At 40.0% G+C, this 17,679-nt stretch overlaps 1 protein-coding gene, 1 long non-coding RNA gene and 1 other non-coding gene across 3 annotated transcripts; 2 read left to right on the top strand and 1 right to left on the bottom strand.

The window, feature by feature from the left end:
- The first annotated feature begins 11,110 nt into the window (after positions 1-11,110).
- On the top strand, positions 11,111-11,217 carry LOC138880555 (small nucleolar RNA R71). The gene has a single exon (XR_011403289.1). It is a non-coding gene; the product is annotated as a small nucleolar RNA R71 (small nucleolar RNA).
- Positions 11,218-12,541: 1,324 nt separating this feature from the next.
- LOC138880390 (uncharacterized) lies at positions 12,542-14,114 on the bottom strand. The gene is made up of 2 exons (XR_011403025.1): positions 14,025-14,114; positions 12,542-13,058 (listed from the first exon to the last, which is right to left on the bottom strand). It is a non-coding gene; the product is annotated as an uncharacterized lncRNA (long non-coding RNA).
- Positions 13,912-16,007, top strand: LOC104223116 (glucan endo-1,3-beta-glucosidase 11-like). Its single transcript, XM_009774475.2, has 2 exons — positions 13,912-15,386; positions 15,508-16,007. The coding sequence occupies exons 1-2, from the start codon at positions 14,223-14,225 to the stop codon at positions 15,589-15,591; spliced, it is 1,248 nt and encodes a 415-aa protein (XP_009772777.1). The 5' UTR covers positions 13,912-14,222; the 3' UTR covers positions 15,592-16,007.
- Positions 16,008-17,679: the final 1,672 nt, after the last annotated feature.

A 17,679-nucleotide genomic window follows, 5' to 3' on the forward strand; every position in this document is an offset into this window, starting at 1 on the left:
TTTTTTGAGATCATCACTTTTTCATTTCTTGGTTTAAAGACTTTACTTCCCCGGCAGTTGTTTTTGAAAAGGATATTCAGAGCTTACTACTAGTCGCCAAAATAATGCAAAACAAAATGCAAATAGGACAGGCCCAAAAGATATGGCGGCAAAGCCAAAAGAGGTTGGTCTCAAGAAGAAATGATGAATGGGTCTAGGCCCCAAGAGGACCAAATTTCCAGGGGAAGTTGGAGAAAACGGAAAAGCAACAGTTAAAAGGTTCTGAGGATCCCCAGCAGACTTGCAAGACACAGGGACAACTCCGACAGATTCTCGACCAAGCTCCACAATGGTCGGATAACACAGAGCGGGGAAGGAAGAGAAGAGAAGAACCATCCCCAGCAAGAATATCAGCCCCAACAAGTTTTATAGCAAAGCAAGGAAGAGAAAAGAAGAACAATCCCCAGCAGAAAGGGCACGACAACTCGCCCCGTTTTAAACTAACAAATTTTTCTTTGATTTGAAGTAGGGAAAGGGAATATTACTGACAGCAAAAAGACAGGGTCACAAAGAAGATTATCAAACTGGGGCAGAAAATTCTCGTTCATTTCGAAATTTTTTGAGAAGTCTAACACAGGTTTCGGAAAAAGCGATATCCCCAGCAGTTTTTTGGGAGAAGGCAAAACAAGCTTTAAAGAAAGCAATGTCAGGAGGAAGGTAACATGAGTTTTAAGGGAGATAGTCTTCGAAGGAAGAATATAAACAGAGAAATGGTTTGCAGAGGAATGAAACATCAGTTTTAAGGGAAGTAGTCTTTGGAGGAGTAAGATAACACATTTTTAAGAAAATGTTATCCCCAGCAGTTCGCATAGAAGACAGTACAAGTTTTGAGGGAAGTAGTTTTGAAGAAAAAAAATTCAGGACAGAAGGAAAAGGGTTGATAGCATCCCCAGCAGGAGTAGCGCAACCAACCACCATGTTTAAACTCACAAGTTTCCTTTGTTTGAAACAGGGATGGAAGCTAGGTTCATATCAAAGCTAGGAAGGGTGAATTTTTCAGGTGTAGTGCCCCAATTCTGCTTACGCAAAAGGCTATTTGAGACGATCACACGTCACCACTAGGAAAAGCATTTCCTAGGCTAGGTCTTTCAAGTTTATATTACCCCTAGGAGACGCATTCCCTCCTAAGTTATTTTACCCATAGGAGATGCATTTCCTCATAAGTTTATTTTTCCCATAGGAGACGCATTTCCTCCTAAGTTATTTTACCCATAGGAGACGCATTTCCTCCTAAGTTTGTTTTACCCATAGGAGACGCATTTCCTCCTAAGTTTGTTTTACCCATAGGAGACGCATTTCCTCCTAAGTTTATTTTTACCCATAGGAGAGGCATTTCCTCCTAAGTTTGTCTTACCCCTAGGAGAGGCATTTCCTCCTAAGTTTGTTTTACCCATAGGAGAGGCATTTCCTCCTAAGTTTGTTTTACCCATAGGAGAGGCATTTCCTCCTAAGTTTATTCTTACCCCTAGGAGAGACATTTCCTCCTAAGTTTATTTTTACCCATAGGAGACGCATTTCCTCCTAAGTTTTGTTTTTACCCATAGGAGAGGCATTTCCTCCTAAGTTTGTCTTACCCCTAGGAGAGGCATTTCCTCCTAAGTTTGTTTTACCCATAGGAGAGGCATTTCCTCCTAAGTTTATTCTTACCCCTAGGAGAGACATTTCCTCCTAAGTTTATTCTTACCCCTAGGAGAGACATTTCCTCCTAAGTTTATTTTTACCCATATGAGATGCATTTCCTCCTAAGTTTATTTTTAACCATAGGAGAGGCATTTCCTCCTAAGTTTGTCTTACCCCTAGGAGAGGCATTTCCTCCTAAGTTTATTTTTACCCATAGGAGACGCATTTCCTCCTAAGTTTTGTTTTTACCCATAGGAGAGGCATTTCCTCCTAAGTTTATTTTTACCCATAGGAGATGCATTTCATCCTAAGTTTATTTTTACCCATAGGAGAGGCATTTCCTCCTAAGTTTGTCTTACCCCTAGGAGAGGCATTTCCTCCTAAGTTTATTTTTACCCATAGGAGACGCATTTCCTCCTAAGTTTTGTTTTTACCCATAAGAGACGCATTTCCTCCTAAGTTTTGTTTTTACCCATAGGAGAGGCATTTCCTCCTAAGTTTGTCTTACCCCTAGGAGAGGCATTTCCTCCTAAGTTTGTTTTACCCATAGGAGAGGCATTTCCTCCTAAGTTTATTCTTACCCCTAGGAGACGCATTTCCTCCTAAGTTTATTCTTACCCCTAGGAGAGGCATTTCCTCCTAAGTTTATTTTTACCCATAGGAGACGCATTTCCTCCTAAGTTTATTTTTACCCATAGGAGAGGCATTTCCTCCTAAGTTTGTCTTACCCATAGGAGAGACATTTCCTCCTAAGTTGGTTTTACCCATAGGAGACGCACTTCCTCCTAAGTTTTTGGTTTTACTCGTAGGAGACGCACATCCTAGTCTAGTCTTTAGTTTACTCTCATCATTGCAGTAAAAGTGGTTTACAATTTGGCTAACAACTCACAAATATTCCTAGTGCAAACTGGGGCGAAAATTTCATTTGTTTTTATTTACTTTGGTTGCAGGAGCCCGCCTGGAGAACAGAGGAATACATTTCAGTCTTTACATTTTAAGTATTGAAGTTGGGAGCCCGCCCATATAATAGAGGAGTACATTCAAGTTGGAAGTCAGGAGCCCGCCTGTATAACAGAGGAATGCATTTCAAAGATCAAGTCAGAAGCCAACAATGCGGAGGGTTACAACAAAAAATACCCCCAGCATGAATCCCAGTGGAAATTCGAAGGAAGACCACAAGTCGAGCCGAAGTAGAGAAATATCGGAGGAAACACAAATCAATGAGACATCAAGGTAACGAGAGACACAAGAGCAAGACTGAAGATCTAAATAAGATTTTGTAATGCATAGACTATAGTTTAGTCTAGCTTCTTGTTTTCTTTCAGCATGGTGTAATAAGGAGGTCAGTAAGTAGCAGCAGCAGCAGCAACAGCAATAACAGTAAATCCACAGCCCCATGGTAGTCCCAGCTACCAAAACTTTCCGAACTACATTGACCTGATTCCCTTTTAGCCAGGGATATGTAGGAAACCTTTGAAGCAGAGGTTCGGTCAAATCTTTCAAAAATACTTCACACGGAGTAGCCGAACAGGCAAAATTCGCTCATATACGCTCACTTTATCTTTGCACGAAAACCCTTCGTGTTTCCGGACAAAGAGGGGCAGTTGTGAGCACGTGATTTTTGCCCTACGAGGACTACTCCCAAAAAATTCAAAATAAAATAGTTTTGTGTTGTCCGTGATTTATTCATATTTGTCTGTGCATGTTTATTTCTACTTTAATTAAGAAAAATACAAAAATATGTGTCGCATGTGCATTTACGATTTAATTGTGCATTTAGGAATTAATTAAACCTTAATTTGGTTTTAAAAGGAAAATCACAAAAATATGCATTTTTATGCTATTTGTTGTCATTGTGTGATTTTATTTTAATGTTCTAAATTGTGTGTTAATTGTTGTTATGTGTTAGTTAATAGTTTAATTTTTTGTTTCACATTTTTAGGAATTTTGTTAATTGTTAAATTAGAAGAAGGAAAAGAAAAGGTTGAAAAATTAAGGAAATTCGGATTGGGCTCATGTCAAGCCAAAGAAAATCAGGCCCAAAGCTATACATTGACCCAGTCCATGACCCAGCCTCTCAGACGAAAGAAACGACGTCGTTTCAGGAGCTTTGATCTGAGCCGTTCATCTCCCTTGATCCAACGGTCTTAAACACGCCTCATAGCCCGACCCATTCCCACTTGAGACCGACCCAGTCTCACAATCAAACCACACGACGTCGTTCCCATTGACGAAAAGATCCTGGCCATTGATCTCATTAGATCGAACGGCCTATGATCAATTCCCTCCCCCATATAAAACCTCAACCTCTCACCCCATGCCCCCCCAAACCAACCCCCCCCCTCTCACTTCTTCGTCTCTCTCAAACTCAGAGACCGGTTCCCATGAAAAAACCTAGCCGCCACCCTACCCCTTCGCCTGAAAGCCGGCGGCAATGACGCCGCTGGCCATGAAACTAACACCCCTGAACCCCATGACCCCCTCTCTCCAAATCCACACTCAGCTTACCTCGAATCTTCCCCGAACGTCTTGAATCTTCATTTGAAGGTTCGAGCAAAAACCTGATCTACACCAACCGACCCCAAATTCACACCAGTCACTCCCCTGGCCTCACTCGTAACCAAACCGAGCTTGGTTTGGTTCGAATCTAGGTAGAGACCTTCGAGCCCCAAACTGGACCGTGTGAACCCTAGAACTCCAAACCATGGGGGTCTGTCCAGTTTAAGAGGAAGAATTGGGGTCTAATAGACCTTAATTGAGGTTTTCTCAGTTGAGGACACTTCAATTAAAGTTCGTTCGACCTCAAAGAGGTCGAGTCCAGTTTGAGCATGGGTCATTTTGTTCTTAAGCTTCTGAGGTAATTTTTCCTTTCCTATTTGTTCTGTTGGTATTTGTTTATATCTGTTTTTTTTGTTTGTTTATTTAAGGCGGTGTTATTAATTTCAATTTTGTCAATTGATCCCTGTGTCTATCAATATGAAATCACCTCTGTACTTTTTCGAGTTTAATTATTTGCTATCGATTGTATGTGTTGTAATTCGCATAGTCGATTCGATATATGTCGTCGATTAGTTTTACAGTCTTGAATGGTAATAATTTGATCCATCCTGTTTAATTCTGATTAAGCCACTTGTCTGAATTCAGTTGCGAACTGGCTATAGGATGTAGTTTGTTGGATAGTTAGGGTCCAATTGTTAGTTAGCTAAGTTTGAATTGGTTATAGCTGAAGGGATTAATACAGATTGAAACAGGGGGGTAAGGCAGCAATTCCAGGGACTTTTAAGAGGGTATTTTTGGATTTAAAAGAGTCTGGAAATGGCTTAATTTGAATGGCTGTCAATAGGGTATTAAAATACCATTAAACTGATACATTATTTAAGAATAGTGGGAAACAAGATTTAATGGCATGGGGAGTTTGATTAAAATAAGTTAAAATACCCATAACTTTGATTAAAAAAGGAGAAAAGCATGCGGTATGGGGGCTGTCAGGAATATCGTGGGCATTTTCTGATTAGTTTTAGCATGTTTAAGGGGTATGGGCAGAGTTAAGGTATCAAGGCAGCCTGGTGCTTGCCTACTTTCCCTATAAATAGGCTCATCTAGAACAAAATAGAGGCTGAATTTTTGATCCTCAGAAGCCAGAGAAAATAAGAGTTTTAAGGTTGGTTGATCCTCATAAGGCTAAGCTTTACATCAAAGAGCTTGAGCTTGTCTTTTTCTTTGAGTGTTTGACAAATCAGAAAACTACTGTTTCTTGCATCTGTCTATGTTCTTTTGGTACTATTGGATTTCAGCTTGGTATTTTCCTAGTTTTCTATTGGTTGAGCACTGTTCCATTGGGTTACGGCTTGGTTTTCTGCTTGGTTTTCTTTAAATCTGCCACGGGTTGTCTATTACTGGTTGTTATTGGCTTCACTGGTTGTTTCTGTGTTGCTGAATCTGTTGTGTTGTTGCTTACACTGCTGTTGCTTCTACTGACTTTCCTCTGCTTCTTTGTTTTCCAAATATCAGGTATTTATCTCAACATTGAATAATGTATAAATGTCAAGTTGATTGAAGCCTATTTGAAAGAAAGAATGAAGTGCAAGCACTACTGTTATGGCATTGGTCTCTATGCCGTTTTATTTCCTAATCATTTTGAATGCTTAAGTTCTGTTAGATAGGTAATGGTAATATAGAGATTTGAATAATTAGGATCTGTTATAATTTGTGTAATTTAAGTGAACCGGTAATATGTGATGGACTGTGATGAAATGAGGAACTGTTGAGTACAAATGTATAAATATTTTGGCCATTGAGTATTAGTTGAGATTGGTTTGAATTGATGGCCGTTGGTTAAGTTGATTTCCAGTATTATCAAAAACACTTTCAATATGTGAATAGGAAGAATGTAAGCTATCGAAGTAATGTGATACTTTTTCTCAACATGGCAAATTTTAGATAACGTGAATTAGTATAAAAGTTCGAGTTCTCGAATTCAGAGAGTTTAGAGCAAAGTTGTGGTTTAAAAGGCAGGAATTATTGTTAAGTAGATACAATTAGTAAGGATAATTATAGGCAGTTCATTTTAGGCTAGTGTCACTAGATCTTGACTTTTCAATTCTCATTGTAGCCATGTTAATATTCAATTCAAGCTCGTAAATCGGCACTTTAACAAATTGAGTAATAGTAAGGGATTTGAAACTCGAATTAGTTTGCAATATATTTGTAACTGTGGTTATAGGATCTTCTGTAGGATAAGGAAGTCGAAGTTCGGTCATCTCCTAATTCACGTTCGCTATCGTACCATTGGCTCATTATTTGGCATACAGTGCATAGCTTCGGTTTCATTCTTTTGAAATAGATTCGAATGCGGTTTTCCTTAGGTTTAGTTTTAATCCAGTAATTGATTAAGATTCTTTCATTTTTAGAGACGGACAAAAGTAGAAGAATGTAGCCGCTTTAGGATGGTCCTTTTAAAAATAAACGATATGAGCCTCGCTGGATAAACACATAAACGGCGGGGCCCTCGTTAAATGTATGTATTAAATACTTAGACTTCGGGATGGACCGTTTAGCAAAATTTCACGGCCCTACCCAAAATAATGATACGCTAGTCGTTTTAGGCGTATTTAATAATGTTATCTTCTTAAACTCGGGTGCACATTTATGTGACCCAAATCCAAATCTCAACGGAGTCGAAATGTGTCGCTAATCACGGGTGCATTGATTGTGACGTGGTTCAGATGCATGTCCACGACGTTGCAAATTCCTTTTAAAAATAACGAATGAGACGAGCCTCGACAAACAAAAATACACAAGCTGCGGGGCCATCTATACGTGTTGGTAAAATTGCTTAGACTTTGGGATGGACCGTTTAGCAAATTTCACGGCCCTACCCAAAATAATGATACGCTAGTCGCTTTAGGCGCGCATTTAATAATGTTATCTTCTTAAACTCGGGTGCACATTTATGTGACCCAAATCCAAATCTCAATAGAGTTGAAATGAGCCAACAACCACGGGTGCATTGATGTGACGTGGTTCGAGATGTATTTTCACGATGTTGCAATTCTCGATAAAAATAATAATAATGATAAAAGCGGTTAAAAGTTAAAATTCACACATAGGTTCAACATGTATTAAATCAGATAGTCAAGCCGAATATGACAGTTGAGCGACTGTGCTAGTACTACGGAACTCGGGAATGCCTAACACCTTCTCCCGGGTTAAGAGAATTCGTTATCCGGATTTCTGGTGCGCAGACTGTTAAACAGAGTCATTCTTTTCCTCGATTCGGGATTCAACCAGTGACTTGAGACACCATAAATCTCCCAAGTGGCGACTCTGAATCTTTAAATAAAATCCCGTTTCGATTGTCCTTTAATTGGAAAAACTCCCTTCTACGCCCCTTTGCGGGGTGTAGGTGAAAAAGGAGGTGTGACAGTCGCGATAGATGATCAGCGACTTGATTTTCTGTGCCCTTACAGTCACAAATTTCGAGGTCGAATTCTTGCAATAACAGCATCCAACGAATCAGGCGCGGCTTAGACTCCTTCTTCTCAATCAAGTACCTGAGAGCTGCATGATCAGTGTATACAATTACATTAGAGCCAATCAGGTATGATCTGAACTTGTCGAAAGCAAACACCACAGCCAACATCTCCTTCTCAATCACAGTGTAATTCAGTTGGGCTCCACTCAGCGTTCTACTAGAATAGTAGATTGGATGCATCAGCTTGTCTTTCCACTGTCCCAACACTGCCCCCACTGCGTAGTCACTGGCATCACACATGAGTTCGAATGTTTGCTTCCAGTCGGGGGTAACAATGATAGGTGTTGTGACTAGCCTCTTCTTTAGCTCCTCGAATGCTACCCTGCAGTCATCAGTAAACAAGAAAGGGTGATCTTTTTCTAACAATTTAGAGAGAGGGTTGGCAATTTTTGAGAAGTCTCTTATGAATCTCCGGTAGAAATTGGCATGCCCGAGAAAGCTCCTGATTGCCTTGATTGAAGTTGGAGGGGGAAGCTTTGCTATCACATCCACTTTAGCACGATCCACCTCAATTCCTTTGCTTGACACCCGGTACCCCAAGACTATGCTCTCGTGTACCATAAAATGGCATTTCTCCCAATTAAGAACCAGGTTGGTCTCATACACCATCTCAGCACACGAGTCATATTTATAAGACACTCATCAAATGAGTTCCCCACCACTGAGAAATCATCCATGAATACCTCCATTATGTCCTCCACCATGTCAGTGAATATGGCCATCATGCACCTTTAGAATGTGGCGGGTGCATTGCATAGGCCAAAGGGCATTCTCCGAAAGGCATAAATGCCATACGGGCAAGTGAATGAGGTCTTCTCTCTGTCCTCTGGTGCAATAGAGATCTGATTGTACCCTGAGTACCCTTCCAGAAAACAGAAATGCGACCTCCCGACCAATCTGTCTAACATCTGATCAATGAAGGGAAGTGGGAAGTGGTCTTTCCGGGTGGCTAGACTTAACTTTCTGTAATCCATGAAAATTCTCCATCTTGTGATAGTTATCATAGAGATAAGTTCATTGTTATTATTTTTAACTACCGTCATGCCCCCCTTTTTAGATACACATTGAACCGGGCTAACCCAGCTGCTGTCAGATATTGGGAAAATGATTCCCGCATCTAACCATTTTATCACTTCTTTCTTCACCACTTCCTTTATGTTGGGGTTCAACCTTCTTTGGTGTTCCCTGGAAGGTTTGTGTCCCTCTTCCAGCAGAATTTTGTGCATACAGTAGACTGGGCTAATTCCCTTTATGCCTGACATGGTCCACCCAATAGCAGTCTTACACTCCTTGAGTACCTGCAAGAGTTGTTGTGCCTGCACATCTAACAAACTAGATGAGATAATAACAGATAATGCGGAGTCAGGTCCAAGGAACTCATACCTGAGATGGGCGGGCAGTGGCTTCAACTCCAGCTTTGGTGGTTCTTCGATGAATGGCTTGGATGGAGGGGTTTCTCTATTTTCCAAGTGCAAGGGCTCAAATTCAAGAGTTCTATCCCAGAACCCTCTACCCTCTAATGTCATCACCCATTCTGCCAGTTCTTCTCCATTTACCTCATCTAAATTCATCAGACATACAGCAAGAGGGTCCTCAATAGTCATAATCTCATCATCAGTCTCTACGATTACATCCACGGCATCAATAAGAGAGCAATTGGCGAATTCACTTGCTCTCCTCATAGATTTCTGCACATTAAATGTTATCTCTTCGTCGTTCAATCTCATCTTGAGCTCCCCAATCTCACAATCAATGAGAGCTCTCCTAGTGGCCAAGAACGACCTTCCCAAAATTATGGGAATCTCTTCATCTACTTTGCAGTCTAAGATCACAAAATCTGCAGGGAACACAAAATTCCCTACCTGTATCAACACATCATCTAAGATACTTGAGGGTCATTTTACAGTTCTGTCAGCCAGCTGCAACAACATAGAGGTGGGTCTAGCTCTTCCAATACCCAACCTCTTATAAATCGCCAGGGGCATAAGATTAATACTGGCCCCTAGATCACACATTGCCTTAGCAAAAGCAAAATTACCAATAGTGCATGGAATTGTAAAGCTCCCTGGGTCAGACAGCTTTTCCACAATTGGTCTAGTCACCACTGCACTACAAGTCTGAGTAAGAGTAATTGTGGCCAAGTCTTGGAAATCAAATTTTCGGGACATTAAGTCCTTCATCATTTTTGCATACCCAGGCATCTCTTTCAAAGCATCAGTCAATGAAATATTTACCTGGATTTGTTTCAGCATCTCCAAGAACTTCTTGTATTGCTCCTCCTTTTGGTACTTAGCCAGCCTCTGAGGGAAGAGTGCAGGTGGTCTCTTCTTCCCAATCATTTGGGATTGATCTTTATCAGCTGCCACCTCAACTACTGGTTCCTAGGCTATCTCAGCTTCTTTCTCGGTCTCAATATGAATGTTATTTTCTTCCTGGGAAGGCTAGACTGTCATCTCTGTCAGTTTTGTTGACTCAGCCAGCTCAATAGGCACTGGTATGAGTGTCTCGGCTTGTCTAGTTTCTCGAGCCCTCTCTTGCTCTACATCAAAATCTCTGCCATTATGTAGACTCACCGCCATCAGCTGCTTTGGGCCTTGATCTTTTGGATTTATCTGGGTGTCTGCAGGTAGTGTCCCATGAGGACGATTGTTCAGAGACATCGAAATTTGGCCCATCTGCATTTCAATATTCTTGATCGCTGAATCATGTGCATCTACTCTCTCACTAATCTTTGCATTAGACCCAATAACCTGCTGCATCTTTACTTCAAGTCTAGCAAACCCATCTTCTTGCCTTCCACCATGCTGCTGCTGATGAGGAGGGTGATATCCCTGCTACTGAGTTTGATTATTATATCCCTATGGCCTTGGGTAAGGTGCCATATTGTTAGGGGTTCTCATACCTCCCATGTTCCCATTGTTGAACTGTGGTTGGGCTGGCCTGTACTGCTGATTCTGTTGGCCCCAATTCTGACCACCCAGTCTCTGGCCTCCATAATTCGACATATAGTTCATGACTTCAGGGAAGTGATGATGATCATGTTTTTCATTCCACTGGTTACCAATTGGCTGACTAATACACGATGTGCACAAGCCCCCATTGGTAGTATCTACAATGTGTACCTGCTGCTTCTGCCCTGACTCTTCCACCTTTTTGGTGAGTATGCTCATCTATGTCAATAAAGTGGCCATATTTTCAGCCATGGAGTTGGATGGATCTAAGGGCACTGAGTGCACCACTGGAGTGATAGGTGCATTCCTGGTTATCCATCCTAAATTCTGTGCCATCTTGTCAAGCATACCCTGGCTTTCTCTCCATGTTTTGCTCAAAAATGCTCTGCCAGCTGAAGCATTAACAATGTTCTTCACGCTATCTGACAATCCCATGTAAAATTGCTACCCCAACATCAGACCTGGAATACCATGGCGCGGACATATAACCAGCATCCCCTTGAATCGTTCCCATGTTTCATGCAGTGTCTCCATTGGTCTCTGTTTAAAACTCAAAATTTCATCAATTTGTTGAACGGTTTTGTTGGATGGGTGGAACTTGTTCACGAATTGCTTAACTAACTCCTCCCAAGTTATTATGTAATTTATGGGGAGTGAGTTTAGCCAGGTCTGGGCAGCTCCTGTCACTGAGAATGGAAACAATAACAGCTTGATTGCTTCCGGAGTTACGTTGGGATGCCTTTGGGTTTTGCAGATTGACAAAAAATTCTTCAAGTGCTGTTGAGGATCTTCGACTTGTGACCCCGAAAATAGTCCCCTGTTTTGCAACAAGTGCAGCATGTTATTCATGATTTGGAATGATTCAGCCTGTATTTGCGGGACTAAAATCGAGGTGGCCAGATTTTCAGTTGTGGGTTGTGCCCAGTCATAGAAAGCTGCCTCTGGCACAAGAGGTGCTACTGGCGCTATTGGTACAGCTGGGTCCTCTTCGTGATCTCCCATTTCTGTTTCGAAGTGTTCAGTTGCTTGTTGTTATTTGTTTTTCTGGTTGGCCCGGTTCAAGGCCTTGAAAACTTTCTCTGGATCTGATAATGCTTCAAATACTTCACCAGTTCTCGATGAGTTTCTAGGCATGCAGCTGTGCAACCAAGTCAACAAACGTTAAAATTTCAATGTAAAGATTGGGCATAGAGAAAACTGACTACACTAAGAATTTTTGTACTTCTTTCAATTGTAATTGATAACACCGTTAAAAGTCTCCGACAACGGCGCCAAAATTTGATCACGCCCAACTATGCCTTATAAAAAGGACACGCGGACATTACAAATATAATCTGAGTATTTAGCCCAGAGTCGAACCCACGAGGACTTAACCTATGAATAGACTTATTAAATTTCACGGAATCAACTTCTCAAACGTTGTAAATAGCAATTAAGGGTATTTCTACTAATTACGAATGAATGTAAATAAGTAACTGACAACTAACTATAATTGAGTTGTAATCAATTAATAGAAGGTTCTAAGGCTATGATTTCCTCTATTGATGGACTCCCTTCCGGTTATGCTTCACATAGAATCACCAAATCATCTCCATCAATCATGAGCACTATTACTACCGTAAATCTCTCCCGAGTAATAACGATAATCTACTAGACGCACTCTCCCGAGTTATGCTAGCTGGCTTTGTTTATTACCGCTCACTTTAGAATGCACCCAAGGCTTTGTTATCCCTAATCCCGCCTTTAAACCCGCAATTATTGATCCCTTATATATTTTTGGTGTTGTTCAACAATTACCTAAATATGCATTCTCTTCCGAGTTATGCACACTAAATAGGCACAACTAATTGAGGATCCTGTCAATTAACTACAACAAGCACGTAGTTGAACAAATAGAGAATAAAATGGCAAACTATATTAACATAATCAAAAAGTTCATCCTTCAATAGGTTCCATCAAACCTTAGACTAAATATTTAGCTACTCATACTAGTCTTCATCACAACAATAATCAAATTCATCACAAATCATAAAAACAAAAGGAAGAAAGGAAGAACTTGATGTTGAATCCTCCTCCTTGCCTCTTCTTTTCTTGCACTAAGCTATCAAAAGCTGCCTCCTCCCTCCTTGGGCGAGCTTGACCTTCTATAGGTTAAGTGAATTTTCCCCTAGACTTCCAAGTTTACCCCTGAAAATTAATATTCCAGAACTGGGCTAGCACGGTCGCGCTAATGGCCGCACTAATGCCCTACCATTCTGCCTCAACCATCTGGGCTAGCGCGATCGCGCTAGTCCAGGCCTTCATTTTAACTATTCTTTTTCTCGTTTTTTCGCGTACTAAGCTCCTAGGGATTTTTTTCTTGCTTCAATGTAGCTCCAATCACAGCTTTAAGGCCTCATACAAGCTCCTCACTCCTGCAACGTGTGACATTCACAATTAGAGCCCATTTTTCATCATTTAACTATATTATAACATTGAAACATAATTAAGCTGGGGTATAAACAATTGCCAAATTACATAAATATAGCCTATTATCAGACTCTTTATGGGGAACATAAGAATGCTCTGATTATCTATGTTGATTTTTTTCTTTGAATATGAGACAAAGTTTTATCTTTAACCTTTATGCGAGTGTATAATATGAAAGTTCATCTATTAGTTTTTTGCTTTAATTTGTTTGAATGCGCTCTGTAAATTTAGTCTGTAATATACATCGGTTTATATTATCTCTCACCGTACTTTTTTCATTTGCAATGATCTGCGCAACGTGCGGGTACGTATACTAAGTTATTGTAAAAGAAAAAGAGAAAACCCACTTCAACTCGTCTACTACACCACAATCAAAGAATCTCTCTTTTTTTCTCCTTTTCATTTTTCCTTCCAATCAAAGCATCTCAATCTCACAATAATTTACAATATTCATGGGTATTGGTGGTAAAACGAATTAAAAAAACAGTTATTCATTCATATTATTCACATTAGATAATAAGTTTTTTAAAAATAAGTCAAATATGGATAAAATCTATATTATCCACTTAAAAAATAAATAACCAATGAGTTTAACTTTTACATTTATAAAAACTCAAATTGAGGGTTCCTCAAATTTAGAAGATTAGGAATTGTTCCAAAAGTAATCACATTCAAGAAGTCATGAATATCTGTCGGTTAACCCATTTTCTCTTCATATTAAATATGATCAGATCAAATAATTTATTCTTTTTGCCTTATCCTTTTTAGACTCAGCCTATATCAAACCCGACCCGCTTGTTTAAACTTCCAACATCGGGAGGAAAATTAAATCAGGACAGATGGGACAGATGACTGCTGGAATACGGACTAATGTTTAATGTCACTACTAATTCATGAAATGAATGGCTCACCTAAATCCGTCAACTTGCATTAACGCCGTTACGTTACTTCCCCAGAAGTCAGTCCCCCACTCAATTCCCACTCTTTAGTCTTTACTCCACTCACTTCACTTCCCTCTTCCAGCTCCACTCCTTCCTCATCCATGTCTTCCATTTCTTCTTCTAAATTTTAACTTTTAGTTGAATCACTGAGCAAATATTCGGAGATTCATGGCATTTTCCATCAAATACTTTGCAGTTGTAATTTTAGTGATTTTGAGCCCTGTTACGGGGACTTCAATCGGCGTAAACTACGGTCAGATAGCCGATAACCTTCCTCCGCCGGAGAAAGTGGTTCCCTTAGTTAAGTCCATGGGCGCAACTAGACTGAAACTGTACGACGCAGATCCACGTGTACTCAAAGCCTTTGCAAATACTAACGTTGAGTTCATTGTTAGCGTCGGCAATGAGTACCTCGCCGATATGAAGGATCCTGCCAAAGCTCAGGCTTGGGTCAAAACCAACGTCCAAGCCTACTTACCGGCGACGAAAATCACTTGCATCGCCGTCGGAAATGAGGTTCTCACGTTTAACGACACTTCGCTTTCCAACAATCTCCTCCCGGCGATGGAAAGCGTTTATGCTGCGCTTGTTAGTCTTCACCTTGACAAACAAGTAAGCGTTAGCACCGCGCATTCCCTTGCAATTCTAGAAACTTCCTACCCGCCGTCCGCCGGAGCTTTTCGCCGGGATTTGGTCGACTGTATTACTCAGGTGTTGGATTTCCATTGTAAAACTGGCTCGTATTTTCAGATTAATGCTTACCCTTATTTTGCCTACAAGGCAAATCCGAAGCAAGTGCCGCTCGATTACGTGCTCTTTCAGCCTAATCCAGGGAATGTCGATCCTGTGACGAATCTCCACTACGATAATATGCTTTACGCTCAGATCGATGCAGTTCACTCTGCTTTAGCTTCAATTGGCTACAAAAATGTGTGCGTTCAGATCTCGGAGACTGGTTGGCCGTCGAAGGGAGACGGCGACGAGGTCGGAGCCACGCCGGATAATGCGAGGAAATACAATTGCAATCTCATCAAACTCGTGAGTCAAAAGAAGGGAACTCCATTGAGACCTAACACCAATTTGAATATTTACGTCTTTGCCTTGTTTAACGAGAACTTGAAGCCCGGTCCAACGTCGGAGCGCAATTACGGCCTTTTCAAGCCCGACGGATCACCTTCTTATCCCTTAGGATTCGCCGGAATCAACGCCGTCGGCACTAATAGCAGCAGTTCGAGTAGTCCTGCCACTGGCACCGGTTCTTCAACATCGACGTCGTCGTCAACGCCGGCCTGGAGTTCCCCGGACGGCTATCTATCCATTACTTCTGATTCGGTAAGCCTTTCAGCAATCTCTTCAATATAAAAAATATCTAGATATCATTTTATAATATTTTAAATTATCTTCTCAAAAAAACATGATGTAATCAATGTCATTTTATATTATTTTCTTACAGGGAAGAATCCAAATTTCTTTGAAATCCTTGGTTCTGCGACTTCACACAGTGGGTTTAATTTCACTGCTTTTCTACCAACTTTAACTCCATGGAATTGCACGAACCGTCATTTGCTATGAGGTCCGATCCGCCATTGTTGAGTACTGTTGTAAAAGCCATTTGGCCCTTGGCTATTGCCTTAGACCAGGTAGTCCTATTGGATTCTTTGATTATTGTCATATTCTTTTCTTTTTTTCCCTGCAACTAATAATCGGCGGCTGCTTTATTCTGCTGATGAGATTCGATCCGCCGGAAAGTCGACAAGATGACAGCTACTCTCCACTTTATAGCTGGCTCGATGTTACCTTTTTTTTCCTTGTCAAAATAATTATATTCGGCTGTTGTATTCTAAACTTAATTTATTCTAGTTTTAGACTTGCCATTGATCAATTCATTCAATTGGTAATTTGGTAACAGTGATTTGTACTTTGTATATTCTATTGGTACAAGAATTTGTACTCCATGTGTTGTACTCCATTGATCAATTCCTGAACTCTTTCTTAATCCAATTGCAGAGAAGTAAACCCCCATATTGCAGTTAACTTCTTCTGATGTAGTAAGATTCTTGGCCTTCGATTAAAATGTTTGATTTTTCAATTTTTGCAACAAAAAGAAAAAAAAGAAAAAAATGTTTTCAAGTCTATACCAAGATAAAAACCTCAATCCAACATTTGGTTGAGGATACTACATAATAGTAGTACTTACATTATACATTAAGTTATATATACAAGAATAGTATAGAACATTGTATTAGTAAGTGGATGCTTTCATTTACACTCGGGGATTTTTTTTTCTTAAATAATTTCTATGGATTTTCAGGCAAAATGAAAAAATAAAATAAAATCTTGAGTTCTAGAATATCTACTTGCAAATAAAATTATCTCAGTAAAATCCGCAATTTGGTGCTATTACGCATGAAAATATTACGTGCATCTTACTTGAAAAAATATTCCGCGAGTAACAATTTTGTACGAAATTGCGAAGACCAAATACCTATGGCAAGTGATCATTACTCAAACAGGTGTTGAGTTTTTGTTTAAGATGAAATAGTCTTAAAATTAGAGTGAATGGGAAATGGGATTTGGATTCGGATCTGGTCAAATGATCGATCGATTGATTAATTTTTTGGACCAAATTTATTTGTTAATAGTGAATATTAACGTGATATAATCCGTGTTTGTAACGGATGTTTTTCAATCTGTGTATTGTGTTGCAACACTAAGCAATAAGCAGCCTAGTGCACCTCCCACAATGGTGCAAGTGCTCCTCCCACCAAGCAAGTGTATATACCACCATGTAAGTGCTTTCTCCATGATCTAGTGCTTGTTGCACCATGGAAGGGGCGGATTTCTCTCAAATAACTGCTATAAATAGAGCATAAGTTGGAGAGAAAGAAGAACACATCGGAAAAAACACTTGAAACACTCTGTATACACTTAATATACACTCTGTATACACTGGATATACACTCTGCATATACTGGATATACACTCTGTATACACTGCGTATACACTGGAAAAACGAATTGCAATTTGATATTCTCTTCAGTAAGAATTCAACATTGGCTATACTTTGCATTCCTTCCTCTCAGAATTTCCATTCGACTTCTGAGTTGTCCTCCTTATTCTGCATTGTTTTTAACTACAAACAAAGCATCCATAAGTGTGATTTGCTGCCGAACTCTGTGTTCGCTGAAACACTGGGGTTTGAAGTACCGATACACCAGTGTGTAATTCGTTCTATCCTGTGAGGAAATAATCTATAACCTTGGGTACTAGGAGGAGATTAAATTCCTTAAGGAAACACTGTGAATTCAGTGGGCTCGAATTAATTTCTGTTTTTTATTTATATTTACGTTTATAAGCTAAAGTTCTAATTTCCATAATCATTATTTACAAGTACAGAGGAACAACAATCTTAAGGAATTTAATTATTTAATTTCTGTATTTGTGTTACTTTTATTATTCTGGAAACTATAACCTTTGTGGTTTTTTGTGTACTCCCGTTTGGAGAGTAAAGCCTTCGTGGCGGTTTGTTGGAGATTAAAATCTACGTGATTTTTACTCCAGTTTTAAAGCCTTCGTGGCATTTTGTTGGAGATTAAAATCTACGTGATTTTTCACTCCAGTTTTA

Source organism: Nicotiana sylvestris, chromosome 10 (assembly GCF_000393655.2).
Source record: "Nicotiana sylvestris chromosome 10, ASM39365v2, whole genome shotgun sequence".
Classification (NCBI taxonomy): Eukaryota; Viridiplantae; Streptophyta; class Magnoliopsida; order Solanales; family Solanaceae; genus Nicotiana; species Nicotiana sylvestris.

Coding starts and splice junctions, on each gene's coding strand:
- LOC104223116 (XM_009774475.2), top strand. CDS start 14,223: ATGGCATTTTCCATCAAATACTTTGCAGTTGTAATTTTAGTGATTTTG. Junction 15,387..15,507: donor TATCCATTACTTCTGATTCG/GTAAGCCTTTCA, acceptor ATTTTCTTACAG/GGAAGAATCCAAATTTCTTT.